At 41.7% G+C, this 24,825-nt stretch overlaps 1 protein-coding gene across 1 annotated transcript in view; it reads right to left on the bottom strand.

Moving 5' to 3' along the window:
• Positions 1 to 24,825, bottom strand: part of LOC133556712 (transmembrane protein 132D) — a 144,809-nt gene that overhangs the window by 13,495 nt on the left and 106,489 nt on the right. The window contains exon 6 of the mRNA XM_061906893.1: positions 71 to 276. Coding sequence (XP_061762877.1) covers positions 71 to 276 — 206 coding nt within the window. The remainder of the gene's footprint in view (positions 1 to 70; positions 277 to 24,825) is intronic.

The following is a 24,825-nucleotide window of genomic DNA, read 5'->3' on the forward strand; positions in this document are numbered from 1 at the left end:
TCAAGGTCATATGTGAGTCAAGGCAGGTGGCCAAATACTTTTGGCAATATAGTGTATGTGTGCAACCCACCTCTTGAAGGTTAGTATAGGCACCCTCCAGCTTTTGATTTGGCTCAGCTCTGTGTCCGACACCTCGATCTGGAGAGGCAGCCGGGGCATCCACACGTTCAACTCCAGCTGAACGCTAAGGTAGCTGTAGGTAAAGCTCACCACCATCTTCACTTTGCCCTTTGTCTCATCGCCATTTACAAAAACGTAGTCACACCTGTTGGACACCTGAAGAGAAAATGAAGATATATTAAACCATTTTAATTCTCTGGTTTTTTTTTTTACATCAATGACTCCGTCCAAGTAATAATAATAATACATTTTATTTGTAAAAAAAAAAAAAAGCACTTTATGTTGAGCAAACAACCTCAAAGTGCCACCGTGTAAAAAATAGTAATAATAATAATAGGTGGCAGAGGGGTTAGTGCGTCTGCCTCACAATACGAAGGTCCTGCAATCCTGGGTTCAAATCCAGGCTCGGGATCTTTCTGTGTGGAGTTTGCATGTTCTCCCCGTGAATGCGTGGGTTCCCTCCGGGTACTTCGGCTTCCTCCCACTTCCAAAGACATGCACCTGGGGATAGGTTGATTGGCAACACTAAATTGGCCCTAGTGTGTGAATGTGAGTTTGAATGTTGTCTGTCTATCTGTGTTGGCCCTGCGATGAAGTGGCGACTTGTCCAGGGTGTACCCCGCCTTCCGCCCGATTGTAGCTGAGATAGGCGCCAGCGCCCCCCGCGACCCCAAAGGGAATAAGCGGTAGAAAATGGATGGGATGGGGATGGATAAAACTAGAAACAGCCCAATAGCTAGAACCAGCATTTTTTTTTTAAAACAATGGGTTTTTAAGCCTTTTTTTTAAAAGCATCCACAGTCTGAGGTGCCCTCAGGTGGTCAGGGAGAGCGTTCCACAGACTGGGAGCAGGGGAGCAGAAAGCCTGGTCTCCCATTGTTCGAAGATTTGTCCGTGGAGGTTGGAGGAGGTTAGCCTGTCCGGAGCGGTGGTATCGTGTGGAGGATTCGGGGTTGAGCAGTTCCTTGAGGTAGAAAGGGGGGCATTTCCATGGAGGCACTGGTGAGTTAGTGGAGAGATTTTTGAATTCAATCCTGAATGGAACAGGAAGCCAGTGTACATCTGCGTACACTGACTGCACCCACAGTCTAAATCAGGTTGTCAGAAATGGTCAAAGGGTCACTATTGGAACAAATGTCAACAAATGTCCTTGAGCTAGTTTCACACTGCATGCGGTACCGTAGTGACGCCAAAAAAACTGCCAAAAAACTGTTGTGACGATCACCGGCCCAAAGCTTCAGTATTGCAATTGTATGTTAATCCAAACATCAAGTGGTTGCTTCAGTCCTTCACAGCCACACTGCAATAACTGAAATCTAAGATTTAACATCTCAAATAAGGGTGATATTGGCTTATTTTCTGTCTGTCTCACTTAGCAGATTAGCAGTGTTTTACTTGTTTTAAGGGTTTTGGTCCTAAATGATCTCAGTAAGATATTACAGCTTGTTGCTAAGGTTTGACGACCTATAATGAGTCGAACCTGCTTGAAACTAGAACATCAAGCTGTGTCATCAACACTCTCAAGTATAAAACTACTTTTTTAAAGTAATCATTTCTTATTTCAAGCATGTCTTGGTGATCATGTTTAGTTTGGCTACGTTCTGTTTGGTTTTTGCACCATGTCAGTTCCTGTTTTTTCACTCCCTGTTTTGTTTCCATGACAACCCATTAGTTTTCACCTGCCCTCATGTCACGCACCTGTTGTTAATCATGTTACCACTATTTAAGCCTGTGGTTGCCAGGCAGTCAGCCTGGCGACATCACACACCTGACTCTTTTGATTACTCACTTCTTGCCATAGATTCATACTTTTCACGTCACAGTAAGTGAAGTTTTGTTTCATGTCCTTAGTCTGTTTATGTGTTAGTTTTCTTCCTGCGTTAAGTTTGTTCCCCGCCTTGTGCACGCCCTTTGTTATTGTAGTACTTTTGAGTGTTGAAATGAAATAATGTTATACCTTTTACCGTTGTCCGTAAAAGTCTGTCTGCGTCCTGGGAGAACAAACCTCGAAGCAAGTTGCGACCCCCCCCCCCCCATCTACATGACAAATATCAGCTGTTGCAAAGCTGTGTCATCAAAACTCACAAGTATAAAACTACTTTTTTAAAGTAATAATTGCTTATTTCAAGCATGAAAAAAAAATCATCCTTTCACACAATTGTGTCTCATAATTAAATAAAAACAGACGACGGCCAAATGGACTTTGCTGTTTTATTTTCAATTAAACAATAAAAAATACGTACTCATTAAGTAGTACACTTGTTATTGTCAATCTTTTAATTTTAACACTCAAAAGTACTACAAAAACAAAGGGTATAAAGAAAAACTGGCACAAAGGCAGAACTATGGACAGAAAACAAAACTTGCAAACTATGGCATAAATAAAGAAAACTTATTGGAACGAGAATAGAGCATGAAAAAAAGCAGCATGGATCATCAGCATGAACAACAAGGGTGTATGTCGTGTATTGCCTGGCAACTGCAGGCTTTAATAGTGATGTGGTGATTGACAACAGGTGCATGAGTCCAAATGAATCAGGTGCGTGACATGAGGACAGGTGAAAACTAATGGGTTGTCATGGCAGTGAAAAAATAGGAACTGACAAAATACAAAAACCAAACAGAACATAGCCAAACTAAACATGATCACCAGGACATGACAGTTATTAGTGAGAATATACTTATTTTTAAGGTATGTTTGGGTTCATTGCTTTTGGCTAATTCTACTTGTTTTGGAAAGTCTTGACAAGCCAAATTTTTCTTGTTCTATTGGCAGATTATTTTGCTTAGTTCAAGTAGAAGACCTGTATTGACTGGACCATGAACCAAACAACCGAAAACAGCAAAACCGGCATACGGTGGAGCCTTACCGAACAACTGGAGGACCTAGACTTTGCAGACGATCTAGCACTCCTGGCTCACACTCACCAACAGATGCAGGACAACTCACGAAAAACTACAAAGAGCTGCTGCATTTGTTGGGCTTAAGATCAATTCACAAAAAAACAAAGGTCATGCGTATCAATAACAAGAAAAATACATCAATAACAATGGACCATAATCAATTAGTGGAGGTAGTCAGTTTTACATACTTGGGGAGCACAATCAGTGTAGATGGAGGGGCGGATGAAGATGTCAAATCCAGAATAAGGAAAGCAAGAACATCATTCAACATGCTAAACAAAATATGGAGAGCAAAAAAACATTTCTCTCAAAACTGTTGCGATCCGCTACTCGGATCACCACTTATTATTGTTTATACTTCAAGTTGTATCACTTCGTCGTTTTACCTCTTACTTCCTGTTTAATCCGTCACCATTGTTACTCATTGGTTCACCTGCTACTCACGGTCCCGCATACCTTTTACAGTTAATCACCTTCACTATATAAGCCTTCCTCTTTTGTTTGTTCAGTCTGGGTTCGTAATTTGTTTACACACAACGGTACGTCTGCTTTGCATCTTTGCTTACACGCATTCCTCGTTATTCTCGCGGGCTTACAGGCTTCGCATTTATTTATTCCAGCTCACATGCTGATGTATTGTTTTTCCTTTTTATGTGCCTACGTGCCAGTTTAGTTTTTATTTTGTATATCCTAGCTTTCATGCTAGCGTTTTTGGTTTGCCTTTTGTTAGCTCCAGTGTTTCTGTTCAGAGCTCCCTTTTGGTTCAATAAATCCTTAAATCTTACTTTTGCTGTGTTCAATTTCGACGCATCCACGAAGGGATCGAATCCGGCAGCAATATGCCACACAGGCGTAATAAAAACCAAACTGAAAATATTTAACTGTAATGTCAAATCCATCCTGCTGTACGGATCAGAAACATGGAAAACCACCAATAGCATACTCACTAAACTTCAGACATTCGTAAACTGTTGCCTCCGTCGGGTCCTAGGAGTCTACTGGCCAAACACCATCACCAATGCCAACCTGTGGGAACTCACTGAACAAGAACCAGTGGAATTGTAAATCAGGAGAAGGAAGTGGAGCTGGATAGGCCACACACTCAGAAAACCCAATAAATCAATCACCAAACAGGCACTAACATGGAACCCACAGGGGAAAAGAAACAGAGGGAGACCAAGAACAACCTGGAGAAGAAGTGCGGAACAGGAAATGAGGGCTGAGGGGCTGTCATGGCAACAACTCGACCGAAGGGCACAAGACCGGAATGGATGGAAGGCTTTCGTCGGCGGCCTATGTTCCTCAGGGAATACTAAGGCCTAAGTAAAGTAAGTAAGTACCGTATTTTTCGGACTATAAGTCGCAGTTTTTTTCATAGTTTACTCAGGAGGGGCATATGTGTCAAATTATCAACACATTACCGTAAAATATCAAATAATATTATTTAGCTCACTCACGTAAAACTAAACGTTAGGGTTGTGAATCTTTGGGTGTCCCACGTTTCGATTCAATATCAATTCTTGGGGTCATCGATTTTTTCGATTTGATTCGATTATCGATTCAAAAAACGATATTTTTCCGATTGAAAACGATTCTGTATTCATTCAATACATAGGATTTCAGCAGGATCTACCCCAGTCTGCTGACATGCTAGCAGAGTAGTATATATATATATTTTTAAACTTTTATAATTGTAAAGGACAATGTTTTATCAACTGATTGCAATAATGTAAATTTGTTTTAACTAATAAACGAACCAAAAATATGACTTAATTTATCTTTGTGAAAACATTGGACACAGTGTGTTGTCAAGCTTATGAGATGCGATGCAAGTGTAAGCCACTGTGACACTATTGTTCTTTTTTTTTTTTTTTACAAATGTCTAATGATAATGTCAATGAAATTATAACTAATATTGATACTGTTGTTGATGATATTCATTTTTGTTTCACTACTTTTGGCTTGTTCTGTGTCGTGTTTGTGTCTTTATTGCAGTTCTGAGTGTTGCTGGGTCAGGCTTGGTTTTGGAAGTGGATTGCATTGTTATGGTATTGCTGTGTATTGTTTTGTTGGATTGATAAAAAAAAATATATATATATATATATATATTTTTATTTTTTTTAATCGATTTTTTTTAATCTGATTTTTATTTTTTTTAAATCGATTTTTAAAAAATCAGAATCGATGAGATGGCGACTTGTCCAGGGTGTATCCCGCCTTCCGCCCGATTGTAGCTGAGATAGGCGCCAGCGACCCCAAAAGGGAATAAGCGGTAGAAAATGGATGGATGGATGGATTCTGAATCGCACAATGTATTTGATTCGATTTCCAACACTCCTACTAGACGTATAAGATTTCATGGGATTTAGCGATTAGGAGTGACAGGTTGTTTGGTAAACGTATAGCATGTTCTATATCAGGGGTCGGGAACCTTTTTGGCCGAGAGAGCCATGAAAGCCAAATATTTTAAAATGTATTTCCGTAAGAGCCATATAATATTTTTTAACACAGAATACAATTAAATGCGTGCATTTTAAAGTAAGACCAACATTTTTAGAGAATAATAAGCCTCTTATTCTTTTTAATAACGTTGTTATTGGAGCAGTACATCTCGGTTGGTAAGAGTGGCCGTGCCAGCAACTTTAGGGTTCCAGGTTCAACCCCCGCTTCCGCCATCCGAGTCACTGCCGTTGTGTCCTTGGGCAAGACACTTTACCCACCTGCTCCCAGTGCCACCCACACTGGTTTAAATGTAATTTAGATATTGGGTTTCACTATGTACAGCGCTTTGAGGCACTAGAGAAAAAGCGCTGAATAAATATAATTCACTTATTCTAAAGCTAACCAATAATAAATATAATACTTCTTACCATTAATGCGACTTCTTGAACAGGTGCGATAGAAAATAGATGGTTGGATTAAAATGCATGAGAATGTCAGTCACAGCATGGCTTGGACGTGGATTTTTACCACGACGCAGATGAGAATCAGCACGAGCGCGGCGTGGACGTGAGTACATGGTTGTTTATTTAAACACTGTAATAAAAAATAAACAAAATTAGGGCGCTCACAAGGATGTACAGACACTTGGCTAGGAACAAACAAAAGACTAGCATGAATGCTGCAAACTACAAACATGAAACAAAAACACTTGCTCGATTGGCATGAATGATAATGACTATAAACAAAACTAGCACAATAGCATAAATACACAAACTTACAAGGCATAGAACTGGACGAGGGCATGAAGGAGGTGCAGCAAGGGTAGCGTGTGTGTGTGTGTGAAGATCCCAGGACGAAGACATGAAAAAGAGTGACTTAAATAGCTATGATCATTAGTGAAAACAGGTGTGAGGCTGAGAACAGGGACGTGACAGGTGAAAACTGATGAGTTGGCATGGAAACAAACAAAACCAGGAAGTGCAAAACGTGACTGAACGTCCAAAATCAAAACATAACTTGACAAAACAAAACATGATCCGAAGGTGTGACAGTCATATCTTTTGAACGTTATTTTAACCACTGTGATTATCAGCGGAATTATTCATTACTTATCGTGTTAAGCAATGTCAGCTAAAATTTATCTGAGAGCCATATGCAGTCATTAAAAGAGCCACATCTGGCTCTAGAGCCATAGGTTCCCTACCCATGTTCTATATGTTATAGTTATTTGAATGACTCTTACCATAATATGTTAGGTTAACATACCAGGCACCTTCTCAGTTGGTTATTTATGCCTCATATAACGTACACTTATTCAGCCTGTTGTTCACTATTCTTTATTTATTTTAAATTGCCTTTCAAAAGTCTATTCTTGGTGTTGGGTTTTATCAAATAAATTTCCCTCCAAAAATGCGACTTATACTCCAGTGCGACTTATATATATATATATATATATATTTTTTTTCCTTCTTATGCATTTTTGGCAGGTGCGACTTACAGTTGTGATCAAAATTATTCAACCCCCACACAATTTTGGTGTTTTAGAAAGTTGGACATTTATTCCGTATTTTGTTTATAGTCATATCAAATAAAGATGTGTCAAATAGACAAATGCAACTTAAATTGTAACACTTTATTTTACAAAATACCAAAAAATTACATTTTTCTTAATATCTCATTGACAAAATGATTCAACCCCCTAGTTCCATGCATCTTTAGTACTTAGTAGAACACCCTTTGGCAGTAATGACATCCTTCAAAGGTGATACATAAGCGGACACAAGCTTCTTGCAACCATCTACAGGTATTTTAGCCCATTCCTCTTGGGCAAAGGCCTCCAGTTCATTCATATTCTTGGGCTTGCGTGCTGCAACTGCCTTCTTCAAGTCCCGCCACAGGTTTTCTATAGGATTTAGGTCTGGTGACTGTGAGGCCACTCCAGAGTCTTCCAGCCCTTCTTCTGCAACCACTCTGATGTTGATTTGGAGGTATGCTTGGGATCGTTGTCCTGTAGGAAGGTCCAACGTCTCCCAAGCCTCAGCTTCGTCACTGACTTCATGACATTTGCAGCTAATATATCCTGCTAGGAAATAGAATTCATAATGCCTTGAACACGCTGGAGATTCCCGGTACCTGAGGCAGAGAAACAGCCCCAGAGCATGATTGACCCCCCCACCATGCTTAACAGTAGGCAAGGTGTTCTTCTCTTTGTAAGCTTCATTTTTTCTCCTCCAGACATAATGTTGATTCATAGGCCCAAAGAGTTCCACTTTTGTCTCATCACTCCATAGAACAGTTTCCCAAAACCTTTGGGGTTTGTCCAGATGATTTTTGGCATACTGTAGTCTATTTTCCTTGTGCCTGGTAGTCAGAAGTGGGGTGCGCCTGGGAGTTCTGGCATGGAGGCCTTCATCTCGTAGTGCGCGCCTTATTGTCTGGGACGAAACCTGCATTCCTCAGCTGTTAACCGGGGGTTTTTCACCACTGTACGCTTCAAATACCGGACAGCAGTTGCACACAGCATCCTCTTTCTTCCGCGCCCAGGTAGTGTTTCCACTGTGCCTTTAGCTTTAAACTTGCGAATTATGCTCCCAACTGTGTCTCTTGGAATGTGTAATGTCTTTGCTATTTTCTCATATCCATATCCTTTCTTATGAAGAGAAATTACCTCCTCTCTTGACTTCTTTGACCACTCCCTGGACTTCACCATGTTGCAAATACACCATTGACCATCTACAAGAAGCTGAGCGTCACAGTCTTTTTCAATCAGTTTAATTGATGCTCGTTATGGTTCTAATCTACAGGTGTTTTCAAGACCTTATTCAAATTCTGTTCTTAAGAGTTATGATTTTCAAGGGGTTGAATACTTTTGTCAATGAGATATTAAGAAAAATGTCCTTTTTTGGTATTTTGTAAAATACAGTGTTACAATTTAAGTTGCATTTGTCTATTTGACACATCTTTATTTGATATGACTCTAAACAAAATACGGAATAAATGTCCAACTTGCTAAAACACCAAAATTGTGTGGAGGTGGAATTATTTTGATCACAACTGTATACTCCGGAGCGACTTATACTCCGAAAAATACGGTAAGTAAAATACCCCTCATTTTTATTATTTTTTTTTTTTTTTCTTGTTTATGAACATTCATCACACAGCATCATTTGGCAAGTGACCTTGGCAAGTTGAAGCAACTACGGGGGAATATCTGGTGGACATTTTAGAACTCGAATGAATCAGGCGCTTTTTCCTTGGTCCGCTCACAACAACCCGGATAATTATAACGCTGCATTTGAATGCAGTCACCAGCCTCTGGAAATGCACACAGGAGTAAGGGGGGATGGGGGGGTGGGGGGGAATTATGTGACTTTGACTGATAGCCTAAGGAGAAATACAAATAGCAAAATCTCGCTCCTTCTTTGCACGAATCAAGCACAGGATGTGACATTTTTCAGAGGATCGTCAGTGTGTTTTTTTTTGTTAGTGTCCAGAGCTCAATTTCTTTAAAAATGACCACATTTTGACCACATCCTGAAATGGCCTGGCTTCCTAATAAATAATCTCATGCATGAATTCAATCCCCCCCCCAAAAAAGCACTTTTTTTTTTTTTTTTTTAATAGAGTCTTAGTGATGGAAGCATTTCTAATGCAAACATGGAACAATGGGTGTTTATATTTAGGCTTTCATGTTAGATTTCATATTTCAATTGATTGGTGAACGCAGTCGTCCGTTCATCCATGTTCTGAAATTCTTGCTCGTTTCTCCTTTATTTTAACGAGACCGTTATCCAAGATCTTCACGCTCAAACTGAACTCCCGCGAGCCGTGTTCAAGTAATGCTGGGAGACATCATCTAAAATGGATTACATTTTCGACGTGGCAGTCGCCCGCCCGCTCCTCTTAGTCACAATCTCAGTCTGTACGACGATAAAAGCACCGAGTGTGTGGTTTTGTGGCAAAGTAGCGTTTTGTTTTAAATTGGATTTTATATTATTATGGCACAGTAAACACGCTGAAAAGGCGCTGACATTTATCCGTGGTTTTCGCCGCAAATGTAAACTTATGAAGTACAAACCTTGTTTCTATACGAGAAATTGTGTTAGATGTAAATATAAACGGAATACAATTGATTTGCAAATCATTTTCAACCCAAATTCAGTTGAATATGCTACAAAGAAAACATATTTGATGTTCAAACTGATAATTTTTTTTTGCAAATAATTATTAACTTTAGAATTTGATGCCAGCAACACGTGACAAAGAAGTTGGGAAAGGTGGCAATAAATACTGAAAAAGTTGAGGAATGCTCATCAAACACTTATTTGGAACAACCCACAGGTGTGCAGGCAAATTGGGAACAGGTGGGTGCCATGGTTGGGTATAAAAAAAAAGATTCCCAGAAAAAATGCTCAGTCTTTCACAAGAAAGGAGGGGGCGAGGTACACCCCTTTGTCCACAACTGCGTGAGCAAATAGTCAAACAGTTTAAGAACAACGTTTCTCAAAGTGCACTTGCAAGAAATTTAGGGATTTCAACATCAACGGTCCATAATATCATCAAAAGGTTCAGAGAATCTGGAGAAATCACTACACGTAAGCGGCATGGCCGGAAACCGACATTGAATGACCGTGACCTTCGATCCCTCAGACAGCACTGTATCATAAACCGACATCAATCTCTAATGGATATCACCACATGGGCTCAGAACAGTTCAGAAAACCACTGTCTCTAAATACAGTTTGTCGTTACATCTGTAAGTGCAAGTTAAAGCTGTACTATGCAAAGCGAAAGCCATTTATCAACAACATCCAGAAACGCCACCGGCTTCTCTGGGCCCGAGAACATCTAAGATGGACTGATGCAAAGTGGAAAAGTGTTCTCTGGTCTGACGAGTCCACATTTCAAATTGTTTTTGGAAATATTTGACATCGTGTCATCCGGACCAAAGGGGAAGGGAACCATCGAGAAAGTTCAAAAGCCATCATCTGTGATGATATGGGGGTGCATTAGTGCCCAAGGCATGGGTAACTTACACATCTGAGAAGGCACCATTAATGCTGAAAGGTACATACAGGTTTTGGAACAACATATGTTGCCATCTAAGCGCCATCTTTTTCATGGACGCCCCTGCTTATTTCAGCAAGACAGTGCCAAGCCACATTCCGCACGTGTTACAACAGCGTGGCTTCGTAAAAAAAAGAGTGCGGGTACTTTCCTGGCCCGCCTACAGTCCAGACCTGTCTCCCATCGAAAATGTGTGGCGTATTATGAAGCGTGAAATACGACAACGGAGACCCCGGACTGTTGAACGACTAAAGCTCTACATAAAACAAGAATGGGAAAGAATTCCACTTTCAAAGCTTCAACAATTTCCTCAGTTCCCAAACGTTTATAGAATGTTGTTAAAAGAGAAGGTGATGTAACACAGTGGTGAACATGCCCTTTCCCAACTACTTTGGCATGTGTTGCAGCCATGAAATTTTAAGTTAATTATTGTTTGCAAAAAAAAAAAATTAAGTTTATGAATTTGAACATCAAATATCTTGTCTTTGTAGTGCCTTCAACTGAATATGGGTTGAAAATGATTTGCAAATCATTGTATTCTGTTTATATTTGCATCTAACAAAATTTCCCATATTAAAAGGGAAACGGGGTTTGTAAATCATATTCGGTACTATACCGCCTCTAAAAAGAGTCACGGCTAATGTCTATTCGCAGTGTTGTAACTCCTTCCAAATCACATATCCTTGTCTTTATGGCGTCAAATATCCTACATTTATTTCAAGCATCATCCCTGTAGGACGAGTGAAAACGATTCATGCTCCTCTACATACCGGAGCACACCGGAGTCATGACGTAAAATGTGTTAAAAATGATATATCGGCAAAATCAAGACATTTTTTTAATAGGTCCGATCAATAACCATCTGCCATCTTAACTTTGAAGTGCATACTTAATCAACAGTCATGCATGTCACACTAAGAGTGGCCGTATGAACAACGCCAACACTGTCATAAACATGTGCCATATACATTTTGGGAGAATATATGCACGGCAACACAACATAAACACTGCAGAACAAATTCCCAGAATTCCCTGCATCACAACCTCTTCCGGAACGCTACAATGTAAACAAACGCCATTGGTGGATCCACATCTAACATCCACTGTAATGATACCAAGTACAGGAGCGTATCTAGTCGATACTACTGTGATTACATCGGTATTTTTTAGCATCACAAAATCTTATTTTGTTTTCTTTTCATTTTTATTATGTTTATAAACTCAGGAAATATGCCCCTGGACACATAAATATGTATCCATCCATTTTCTACCGCTTGTCCCTTTTGGGGTCGCTGGAGCCTATCTCAGCTGCATTCGTGCGGAAGGCGGGTTACACCCTGGACAAGTCGCCACCTCATCGCAGGTCCCAATTTGTGGTATCATCCAAAACTAATGTAAAGTATCAAACAACATAATAATAAGTGATTTTTTTACATTTTAACAAAAGTGAAAATAAGCCGATATTAACAGTAAAGGGAGGTGCGGGACATTGAGTCCGAGTGGACCATGTTCCGAACCTCTATTGTCGAGGCGGCTGATTGGAGCTGTGGCCGCAAGGTTGTTGGTGCCTGTCGTGGCGGTAATCCCAGAACCCGTTGGTGGACACCAGCAGTGAGGGATGCCGTCAAGCTGAAGAAGGAGTCCTATCGGGTTCTTTTGGCTCATAGGACTCCGGAGGCAGTGGACGGGTACCGACGGGCCAAGCGGTGTGCAGCTTTAGCGGTCGCGGAGGCAAAAACTCGGACATGGGAAGAGTTCGGGGAAGCCATGGAAAACGACTTCCGGACGGCTTCGAAGTGATTCTGGACCACCATACGCCGCCGCAGGAAGGGGAAGCAGTGCACTATCAACACCGTGTATGGTGCGGATGGTGTTTTGCTGACTTCGACTGCGGATGTTGTGGATCGGTGGAGGGAATACTTCGAAGACCTCCTCAATCCCACCAACACGTCTTTCTTTGAGGAAGCGGTGCCTGGGGAATCTGTAGTGGACTCTCCTATTTCTGGGGCTGAGGTCGCTGAGGTAGTTAAAAAGCTCCTCGGCGGCAAGGCCCCGGGGGTGGATGAGATCCGCCCGGAGTTCCTTAAGGCTCTGGATGCTGTGGGGCTGTCTTGGTTGACAAGACTCTGCAGCATCGCGTGGACATCGGGGGCGGTACCTCTGGATTGGCAGACCGGGGTGGTGGTCCCTCTCTTTAAGAAGGGGGACCGGAGGGTGTGTTCCAACTATCGTGGGATCACACTCCTCAGCCTTCCCGGTAAGGTTTATTCAGGTGTACTGGAGAGGAGGCTTCGCCGGATAGTCGAACCTCGGATTCAGGAGGAACAGTGTGGTTTTCGTCCTGGTCGTGGAACTGTGGACCAGCTCTATACTCTCGGCAGGGTTCTTGAGGGTGCATGGGAGTTTGCCCAACCAGTCTACATGTGCTTTGTGGACTTGGAGAAGGCATTCGACCGTGTCCCTCGGGAAGTCCTGTGGGGAGTGCTCAGAGAGTATGGGGTATCGGAATGTCTTATTGTGGCGGTCCGCTCCCTGTATGATCAGTGTCAGAGCTTGGTCCGCATTGCTGGCAGTAAGTCGGACACGTTTCCAGTGAGGGTTGGACTCCGCCAAGGCTGTCCTTTGTCACCGATTCTGTTCATAACTTTTATGGACAGAATTTCTAGGCTTAGCCAAGGCGTTGAGGGGTTCCGGTTTGGTGGCCACGGGATTAGGTCTCTGCTTTTTGCAGATGATGTAGTCCTGATGGCTTCATCTGGCCGGGATCTTCAGCTCTCACTGGATCGGTTCGCAGCCGAGTGTGAAGCGACCGGAATGAGAATCAGCACCTCCAAATCCGAGTCCATGGTTCTCGCCCGGAAAAGGGTGGAGTGCCATCTCCGGGTTGGGGAGGAGACCCTGCCCCAAGTGGAGGAGTTCAAATACCTAGGAGTCTTGTTCACGAGTGGGGGAAGAGTGGATCGTGAGATCGACAGGCGGATCGGTGCGGCGTCTTCAGTAATGCGGACGTTGTATTGATCCGTTGTGGTGAAGAAGGAGCTGAGCCGGAAGGCAAAGCTCTCAATTTACCGGTCGATCTACGTTCCCATCCTCACCTATGGTCATGAGCTTTGGGTCATGACCGAAAGGATAAGATCACGGGTACAAGCGGCCGAAATGAGTTTCCTCCGCCGGGTGGCGGGGCTCTCCCTTAGAGATAGGGTGAGAAGCTCTGCCATCCGGGAGGAGCTCAACGTAAAGCCGCTCCTCCTCCACATCGAGAGGAGCCAGATGAAGTGGTTCGGGCATCTGGTCAGGATGCCACCCGAACGCCTCCCTAGGGATGTGTTTAGGGCACGTCCAGCTGGTAGGAGGCCACGGGGAAGACCCAGGACACGTTGGGAAGACTATGTCTCCCGGCTGGCCTGGGAACGCCTCGGGATCCCCCGGGAAGAGCTAGACGAAGTGGCTGGAGATATGGAAGTCTGGGCTTCCCTGCTTAGGCTGCTGCCCCCGCGACCCGACCTCGGATAAGCGGAAGATGATGGATGGATGGATGGATTAACAGTAAATGAACAAGTAGATTAAAAACTAATTTTCTACCACTTGTCCTTAATGTTGACAAAATAATAGAATGATAAATGACACAATATGTTACTGCAAATGTCAGCAGACTAATTAGTGTCATGTGTTGTGATCATGTTTTGTTTAGTCATGTTCTGTTTTGCTTAAGACTCCATTGGTTCCTGTTTTTGCACTTCCTTGTTTGTTTTCTTTCCATGACTACCCATTAGTTTTCACCTGTCCTCATGTCACGCACCTGTCTCACGTTTTGCACTCGCACACCTGTCACTAATCATGTCTATTATTTAAAGCAAAAGTTGCCAGGAAGTCAGCCTTGCGACTTTACCTTTACTCATGTCATGCCATGCTACCTTTACTCACTTCATGCCATGTTTACGGGTTCATGCTTAGTTCACGCTGCTTGTTTCACAGTTCCATGCCAAGTAAGTTTTTGTTTATTGTTCATAGTTTCTGCCTTTGTGCAAGATTTGTTTCTTCAGTCGAGTTTGTTCTCCGCCATTGTGCGCGCCTTTTGTTTGCTTCTTTTTTTTTTGTAGTTATAGTGTTGAAATAAAATATGTCTTTACCTTGACGCCTTGCCCGCTCCAACTTTCCTTTGCATTCCAGAAAAACAAACCCCAAAGTCCACGTTCTGCCAATTAGGAGCTTTTGCTTGTTTACTTATTACTAAAAGACAAGTTTTCTAGTATGGTCACTATTTTATTTAAGGACTAACTTGCAATTAGAAACATATGTTTAGTGTACCATATGATTTTTTGTTAAAAATAAAGCCAATAAGGCATTTTTTCTTTGTGGTCCCCTTTATTTAGAAAAGTACCGAAAAGTACTGAAATACATTTTGGTACCGGTACTAAAATATTGGTATTCGGACAACAATAACTAGTTTCACAGCATACAAAAAAAAAGTAGGGCAAACTTTTGGTGGAAAAGCGAAGCATAAAAAAAAATTTGGTGGTGTCGGAAAACTGACATTTCACTCCAGTTTAATTTCCTTAAAACATTGCAAAGCATTTAAAGTATGCTAATTAGGACTGGCTTTAAATTAAGAGAAAGGACTGACCAATTGTTCATATCGTTCTGTTTTTGTTAAACTTGGACTGTGACTTGGATTGTTTCTTCGACGCAAAGTGAAGTGAAGTGAAATATATTTATATAGCGCTTTTTCTCAACTGACTCACAGCGCTTTACATAGTGAAACCCAATATCTAAGTTACATTCAAACCAGTGTGGGTGGCACTGGAAGCAGGTGGGTAAAGTGTCTTGCCCAAGGACACAATGACTGTGACTAGGTTGGCAGAAGCGGGAATCAAACCTGCAACCCTCAAGTTGCTGGAACGGCCACTCTACCAACCGAGCTAAAAATTGGCACGAGCCAGGCGAGAATGTAAGTACATTTTTATTTGATAAACACTATAACTAACAAAAAGGCAAACAAATGGCGCGCACAATGGCGGAGAACAAGCTTGACTACTTTAAACAAATGACTAGTACAAAGGCATGACTATGAACGAAAGAATCAAAAGACATTAACTGTGGCATAAAACAAACCAAAAACTTACGTGGCATGGACAGAAATAATAAACAGTATAGCATGGCCTGAAGCAGTTAAGGAATATGAAGTTGCCAGGCTGACTACCTGGTGACTGTGGCTTAAATAATAGCTATGATAATTATTAACAGGTGTGAGAACTGAGGACAGGGGCGTGACTTGAAGACAAGGTGGAAACTAATGATTTGCTATGGAAACAAAGAAAAGGAAGTGCAAAAGCAGGAAACAAGTGTCCAAAAAATAAAACCAAACAAGAACAAAACATGATCCCAAGGGCGTGACAGTTTTGAATTTGAAGGATATATATTTTTGTTCAAAAATGTACATATAAAGAATATAATGTCATGGCTGTCTTGAGTTTCCAATCATTTCTACAACTCTTATTTTTTGGTGATTGGAGCACAAACTTAAAACATTCGTGAAATTTGGTTCTTTTATGAATTTATTATGGGTCTACTGAAAATGTGAGCAAATCAGCTGGGTCAAAAGTATACATACAGCAATGTTAATATTTGGTTACATGTCCCTTGGCAAGTTTCACTGCAATAAGGTGCTTTTGGTAGCCATCCACAAGCTTCTGGTGGAATTTTTGACCACTCCTCTTGACAAAATTGGTGCAGTTCAGCTAAATGTGTTGGTTTTCTGACATGGACTTGTTTCTTCAGCATTGTCCACACGTTTAGAAGTCAGGACTTTGGGAAGGCCTTATGTGGAGAGGCGGAGCCGGCAGTCCGACAGCGAGGCAGGACACGCCAAAGCCCGGCCCAAGATGGCGGCGAGGAGGCGTGGACTGCGATCAAGCAGCTAGGCGGAGCGCGCTGGAATCAACCTCGCAAATATTATCAGGTGCGTGGGTCGCCCAGTTGGGCATAAATTGAATCTCCTCTCGCACTGTATATGAGGGCAGCGGCCGTAAACGCCGGGGGGTACAGACGGAGAGAGAAGGAGCCAGAAAGAAGCGGATACTGAACGAGAGCGAGAAAAAGCCACAGGAAGACGAAGACGCACGCGACTGAAAATGTGAAACAGGTGAGGAAGCAGGACTTAGCGAGGGGGCGGTATAGCTCGGTTGGTAGAGCGGTTGGCCAGCAACTTAAGGGTTGTGAAGTGAAGTGAATTATATTTATATAGCGCTTTTTCTCTAGTGACTCAAAGCGCTTTACATACGCAGTCAGTTTCTTTGCTTCCTCTTTTTGCCACATCCACGACTTGGGGTTTATCAGGTGTGTGTTGGCACGTCGCCCGGGTCAGTCACTTGCTGTCGTGCAGGTTCTCAGGACCAACAAGGAAGGACATTGTGGCGCTGGTTAGAGTTTATTTTGTTTTTTCGATAATAAAAAGTCTCTAAGGGTTGCTTTTCAGCCTTGAAGATAAGTGTGAAGTGAATTATAATTATATAGCGCTTTTTCTCTAGTGACTCAAAGCGCTTTACATAGTGAAACCCAATATCTAATTTTTACATTTAAACCAGTGTGGGTGGCACTGGGTGTAGGTGGGTAAAGTGTCTTGCCCAAGGACACAACGGCAGTGACTAGAATGGCGGAAGCAGGGATTGAACCTGCAACCCTCAAGTTGCTGGCACGGCCACTCTACCAACCGAGCTATACCGCCCTGGTTGCAGGTTCGATTCCCGCCTCTGCCATCCTAGTCACTGCTGTTGTGTCCTTGGGCAAGACACTTTACCCACCTGCTCCCAGTGTCACCCACACTGGTTTAAATCTAACTTAGATATTGGGTTTCACTTTGTAAAGCGCTTTGAGTCACTAGAGAAAAAGTGCTATATAATTATAATTCACTTCACACTTCACTTCAAGGGTGAAAAGCAACCCTTAGAGACTTTTTTTTATTGAAAAATAAAAGAAAGTCTAACCTGTGCCACAATGTCCTTCCTTGTTGGTCCTGAGAACCTGCACGACAGCAAGTGACTGTCACACCTAAATTCTAGCCTGATTTAGCCATTCCTTTACCACTTTTGACGTGTGTTTGGGGTCATTGTCCTGTTGAAAACACTCCTCCGCGCCCAACACCCAAACTCCAGCCTGAGGATTTTAAGTTGTCCTGAAGAATTTGAAAATCAGGCCCAGAGCATAATACTACCACCACCATGCTTGGTGGTTTGCATGGTGTTCCTGGGATTAAAGGCCTCACCTTTTCTCCTTCAAACATATTGCTGGGTATTGTGGCCAAACAGCTCGATTTTTGTTTCATCTGACCACAGAACTTTCTTCCAGAAGATCTTATCTGTGTCCAAGTGATCAGCAGCAAATTTTAGACAAGCCTTCAGGAGCAAGGGCTTCCTTCTCGCATGGTAACCTCTCAGTCCATGGCAATACAAAACACGCTGGACTGTGGACACTCACATCTGTGTTCCACAAGCTTCCAATTAATTGCAGACCTGCCTTTTAGGTGGTTCTTGGTTGACTCTTGATTATCCTGACCAATTTTCTCTCAGCAGCAGGTGATAAGCTTACGTTTTCTTCCCGATTGTGGCAGTAACAACTCTGCTATGCACTTTAGACTTGCCAACAATTGTCTGCACTGTTGCTCTCGAGACCTTAAGCTGCTTTGAAATGGCTCCAAGTGACTTTCCTGACTTGTTCCAGTCAATGATTCGGGTTTTTTTTTTCCCGATCTGTGCTGAGTTCCTTTGACTTTCCCATTGTCGCGTTCAGAGGTGGGTAGTAACGCGCTACATTTACTCCGTTACATTTACTTGAGTAACTTTTGAGATAAATTGTACTTCTAAGAGTACTTTTAATGCAACATACTTTTACTTTTACTTGAGTATATTTATAGATAAGAAACGCTACTTTTACCCCGCTCCATTTATCTACATTCAGCTCGCTACTGGCTACTGATTTTTATCGATCTGTTAATGCACGCTTTGTTTTGTTTTGTCAGACAGACTTTCAAAGTAAGATCTATCACATGCCTGCGTTTCACCAATCAAATGCAGTCACTGGTGATGTCTGACTTCGTTTCACCAATCAAATGCAGTCACTGGTGACGTTTGACTCCGTTTCACCAATCAAACAGAGCCAGGCGGTCACATGATTAACAGCACACTTTTTTTTTTTTTATAGAGACAGCCTTCGCAAAAATATATTGCTAACGATGGATTTTGATGCATCATCTATATTGCTGCTCCTCGATCTTAGCGCTGCTTTCGATACCGTTGATCATAATATTTTATTATCAAAACACGAATTGGTATGTCAGACTTAGCCCTGTCTTGGTTTAACTCTTATCTTACTGATAGGATGCAGTGCGTCACCCATAACAATGTGACCTCGGACTACGTTAAGGTAACGTGTGTAGTTCCCCAGGGTTCGGTCCTTGGCCCTGCACTCTTTAGCATCTGCATGCTGCCGCTAGGTGACATCATACGCAAATACGGTGTTAGCTTTCACTGTTATGCTGATGACACCCAACTCTACATGCACCTAAAGCTGACCAACACGCCGGACTGAAGTCAGCTGGAGGCGTGTCTTAATGAAATTAAACAATGGATGTCCGCTAATTTTTTGCAACTCAACGCCAAAAAAAACGGAAATGCTGATTATCGGTCCTGCTAGACACCGACCTCTATTTAATAATACAACTGTAACATTTGACATCCAAACAATTAAACAAGGCGACTCGGTAAAGAATCTGGGTATTATCTTCAACCCAACTCTCTCCTTTGAGCCACACATTAAAAGCGTTACTAAAACGGCCTTCTTTCATCTCCGTAATATCGCTAAAATTCGCTCCATTTGGTCCACTAAAGACGCTGAGATCATTATCCATGCGTTTGTTATGTCTCGTCTCGATTACTGTAACGTATTATTCTTGGGTCTCCCCATGTCTAGCATTAAACGATTACAGTTGGTACAAAATGCGGCTGCTAGACTTTTGACAAGAACAAGAAAGTTTGATCACATTACGCCTGTACTGGCTCACCTGCACTGGCTTCCTGTGCACTTAAGATGTGACTTTAAGGTTTTACTACTTACGTATAAAATACTACACGGTCTAGCTCCATCCTATCTTGCCGATTGTATTGTACCATATGTCCCGGCAAGAAATCTGCGTTCAAAAGACTCCGGCTTATTAGTGATTCCCAGAGCCCCAAAAAAGTCTGCGGGCTATAGAGCGTTTTCCGTCCGGGCTCCAGTACTCTGGAATGCCCTCCCGGTAACAGTTTGAGATGCTACCTCAGTAGAAGCATTTAAGTCTCACCTTAAAACTCATTTGTATACTCTAGCCTTTAAATAGATTCCCTTTTTAGACCAGTTGATCTGCCGTTTCTTTTCTTTTTCTCCTATGTCCAACTCTCCCTTGTGGAGGGGGGTCCGGTCCGATGGCCATGGATGACGTACTGGCTGTCCAGAGTCGGGACCCAGGATGGACCGCTCGTCCGGAGTCGGGACCAAGGATGGACCGCTTGCCTGTGTATCGGCTGGGGACATCCCTGCGCTGCTGATCCGCCTCCGCTTGGGATGGTTTCCTGCTGGCTCCGCTGTGGACTGGACTCTCGCTGCTGTGTTGGATCCGCTTTGGACTGGACTCTCGCGGCTGTGTTGGGTTTCACTATGGATTGGACTTTCACAGTATCATGTTAGACCCGCTCGACATCCATTGCTTTCGTCCTCTCCAAGGTTCTCATAGTCATCATTGTCACCGACGTCCCACTGGGTGTGAGTTTTCCTTGCCCTTATGTGGGCCTACCGAGGATGTCGTAGTGGTTTGGGTTGTGGTTTGTGCAGCCCTTTGAGACAGTAGTGATTTAGGGCTATATAAGTAAACATTGATTGATTGATTGATATTTATAAATTTCAACATTTACAAACAGTTGAAAAAAGAGTCAAAGTAAGTACAAAAACAGTACAAAACAGCATAAAAACCCTACAAAACAGCGCCAGGGGGTTGTAAATTCAAAGTAACTAATATAGAATGCAAAAAATATATATATATATAAAATAAACAAAGTGCAAAGCCATAAGCTCACTCAATCTCAGTAAATAACTTCAATTTGAAACACAGCATCATCGTTTTCACAGCTTTTTGGTTGTTAGAGGTAGAGTGTTTTAATGTAGAGTTCTAAATCTTTTTTAAAGGCACAAAAAACAGGTCGGGTATTGAGAAACTTACATTTATGAATATAAAACTTAGCCAATAGTATAACGAGGTCGCTAGGGTAAAATTGATTTTCAAATTTTTTTTCAATACGGTGTAAAACCAAATATATATTACTTAATATATATTATTGTTTTAGTTGCTTAAGAGATATTCCTGGCTGTGAATGTGTTCCTTGCTATTTTTCAGTTTTTGTGCATTACTTGTTGCCGTCATCATTAAACCAACAGGTTACTCATCAGTTACTCAGTACTTGAGTAGTTTTTTCACAACATACTTTTTAATTTTACTCAAGTAAATATTTGGGTGACTACTCCCTACTTTTACTTGCGTAATGCATCTCTAAAGTAACAGTACTCTTACTTGAGTACAATTTCTGGCTACTCTACCCACCTCTGGTCGCGTTTGTAACCGAGTCTAATGCTTGCATCACATGAGTCCTATTAAATGGGCTCAGAGAAGTCGACAGGTGTCGTCAATTATAATTACTCACATGACGTTAAGAGGCCATTTGATTTGATTTTAACTTTTCTACATCACCAAAATTGATCATGAATGTTGCTGTATGTATACTTTTGACCCAGCAGATTTGGTCACATTTTTCAGTAGACCCATAATAAATTCATAAAAGAACCAAACTTCATGAATGTGTTTTTGTGAGCAACAAGTATGTGCTCCAATCACGTTATTACGAACAAATAAGAGTTGTAGAAATTACTGGAAACTCAAGACAGCCCTGACATTATGTTCTTTACAAGTGTATGTAGACTTTTCATTCATCATTCCCATATCGAAGCAGCCAATTTGATAGCCTTCAGATATTTCAAGAGCAAAAAGATATCAAATTGTCAGAATAAGAAGATTAAATGGAATATGGTTCACCAGAGCCCATGTCTGGCACGTAATCATCTGAGAGCCACGGCGAGCTTAGAACAAGGATACAATGTATGATGATTTAGTGCACAGTCTTTCCCTTTACATCAACACATAATCCGTGTCTTTATCGGGTCTTTTGAGCTTGACACTACTAAAGGTGACATGTAAACTTACAGTGGGGCAAAAAAGTATTTAGTCAACTACCGATTGTGCAAGTTCTCCCACTTAAAATGATGACAGAGGTCTGTAATTGTCATCATAGGTACACTTCAACTGTGAGAGACAGAATGTGGAAAAAAAGTCCAGGAATTCACATTTTAGGAATTTTAAATAATTTATTTGTAAATTATGGTGGAAAATAAGTATTTGGTCAACCCTTAGCAGAAAAACAGCCCCAAAGCATGATGTTTCCACCCCCATGCTTCGCAGTAGGTGTGGTGTTCTTGGGATGCAACTCAGTATTCTTCTTCCTCCAAACAAGACGAGTTGAGTTTATACCAAAAAGTTCTATTTTGGTTTCATCAGACCACATGACATTCTCCCAATCCTCTGCTGTATCATCCATGTATCCATTTTGGTACAAACTCAACTAGTCGTGTTTGGAGGAAGAAGAATACTGAGTTGCATCCCAAGAACACCATACCTACTGTGAAGCATGGGGGTGGAAACATTATGATTTGGGGCTGTTTTTCTGCTAAGGGGACAGGACGATTGATCCGTGTTAAGGAAAGAATGAATGGGGCCATGTATCGTGATATTTTGAGCCAAAGTGAGAGCTTTGAATGGTTGACCAGATACTTATTTTACACCAAAATTTACAAATAAATTCTTTAAAATTCCTACAATGTGAGTTCCTGGATTTTTTTTCCACATTCTGTATCTCACAGTTGAAGTGTACCTATGATGAAAATTACAGACCTCCGTCATCATTTATTTGTAAATTATGGTGGAAAATAAGTATTTGGTCAACCATTCAAATCTCTCACTGATGGAAGGAGGTTTTGGCTCAAAATCTCATGATACATGGCCCCATTCATTCTTTCCTTAAAACGGATCAATCGTCCTGTCCCCTTAGCAGAAAATCAGCCCCAAAGCATGATGTTTCCACCCCCATGCTTCACAGTAGGTGTGGTGTTCTTGGAATGCAACTCAGTATTCTTCTTCCTCCAAACACGACAAGTTGAGTTTATACCAACAAGTTCTATTTTGGTTTCATCTGACCACATGACATTCTCCCAATCCTCTGCTGTATCATCCATGTATCCATTTTGGTACAAACTCAACTCGCCGTGTTTGGAGGAAGAAGAATACTGAGTTGCATCCCAAGAACACCAATCCTACTGTGAAGCATGGGGGTGGAAACATTATGATTTGGGGCTGTTTTTCCTGCTAAGGGGACAGGACGATTGATCCGTGTTAAGGAAAGAATGAATGGGGCCATGTATCGTGAGATTTTGAGCCAAAACCTCCTTCCATCAGTGAGAGCTTTGAATGGTTGACCAGATACTTATTTCACACCATAATTTACAAATAAATTCTTTAAAATTCCTACAATGTGAATTCCTGGATTTGTTTTCCCACATTCTGTCTCTCACAGTTGAAGTGTACCTATGATGAAAATTACAGACCTCCGTCATCATTTATTTGTAAATTATGGTGGAAAATAAGTATTTGGTCAACCATTCAAAGCTCTCATTGATGGAAGGAGGTTTTGGCTCAAAATCTCACGATACATGGCCCCATTCATTCTTTCCTTAACACGGATAAATCGTCCTGTCCCCTTAGCAGAAAAACAGCCCCAAAGCATGATGTTTCCACCCCCATGCTTCACAGTAGGTGTGGTGTTCTTGGAATGCAACTCAGTATTCTTCTTCTTCCAAACACGACAAGTTGAGTTTATACCAACAAGTTCTATTTTGGTTTCATCTGACCACATGACATTCTCCCAATCCTCTGCTGTATCATCCATGTATCCATTTTGGTATAACCTCAACTCGTCATGTTTGGAGGAACAATAATACTGTTGCATCCCAAGAACACCACACCTACTGTGAAGCATGGGTGTTGAAACATCATGCTTTGGGGCTGTTTTTCTGCTAAGGGGGCAGGACGATTGATCCGTGTTAAAGAAAGAATGAATGGGGCCATGTATCGTGAGATTTTGAGCCAAAACCTCCTTCCATCAGTGAGACCTTTGAATGGTTGACCAAATACTTATTTTACACCATAATTTACAAATAAATTCTTTAAAATTCCTACAATTGGAGTTCCTGGATTTTTTTTCCACATTCTGTCTCTCACAGTTGAAGTGTACCTATGATGAAAATTACAGACCTCCGTCATCATTTATTTGTAAATTATGGTGGAAAATAAGTATTTGGTCAACCATTCAAAGCTCTCATTGATGGAAGGAGGTTTGGCTCAAAATCTCACGATACATGGCCCCATTCATTCTTTCCTTAACACGGATCAATCGTCCTGTCCCCTTAGAAGAAAAACAGCCCCAAAGCATGATGTTTCCACCCCCATGCTTCACAGTAGGTGTAGTGTTCCTGGGATGCAACTCAGTATTCTTCTTCCTCCAAACACAAAGAGTTGAGTTTATACCAAAAAGTTCTATTTTGGTTTCATCTGACCACATGACATTCTCCCAATCCTCTGCTGTATCATCCATGTATCCATTTTGGTATAAACTCAACTGGTCGTGTTTGGAGGAAGAAGAATACTGAGTTGCATCCCAAGAACACCATACCTACTGTGAAGCATGGGGGTGGAAACATCATGCTTTGGGGCTGTTTTTCCTGCTAAGGGGACAGGACGATTGATCCGTGTTAAAGAAAGAATGAATGGGGCCATGTATCGTGAAATTTTGAGCCAAAGTGAGAGCTTTGAATGGTTGACCAAATACTTATTTTCCACCATAATTTACAAATAAATTCTTTAAAATTCCCACAATGTGAATTCCTGGATTTTTTTTCCACATTCTGTCTCTCACAGTTGAAGTGTACCTATGATGAAAATTACAGACCTCTGTCATCATTTTAAGTGGGAGAACTTGCACAATCGGTGGCTGACTAAATACTTTTTTTGGCCCCACTGTACATACCGCAGTCATCAATCATGACCGAGTACAATATTTATTCTATTTGAAACAAAACACGACTCTATTGGACGTCTTACCACAC

This window comes from Nerophis ophidion, linkage group LG07, assembly GCF_033978795.1.
Source record: "Nerophis ophidion isolate RoL-2023_Sa linkage group LG07, RoL_Noph_v1.0, whole genome shotgun sequence".
Taxonomy (NCBI): domain Eukaryota; kingdom Metazoa; phylum Chordata; class Actinopteri; order Syngnathiformes; family Syngnathidae; genus Nerophis; species Nerophis ophidion.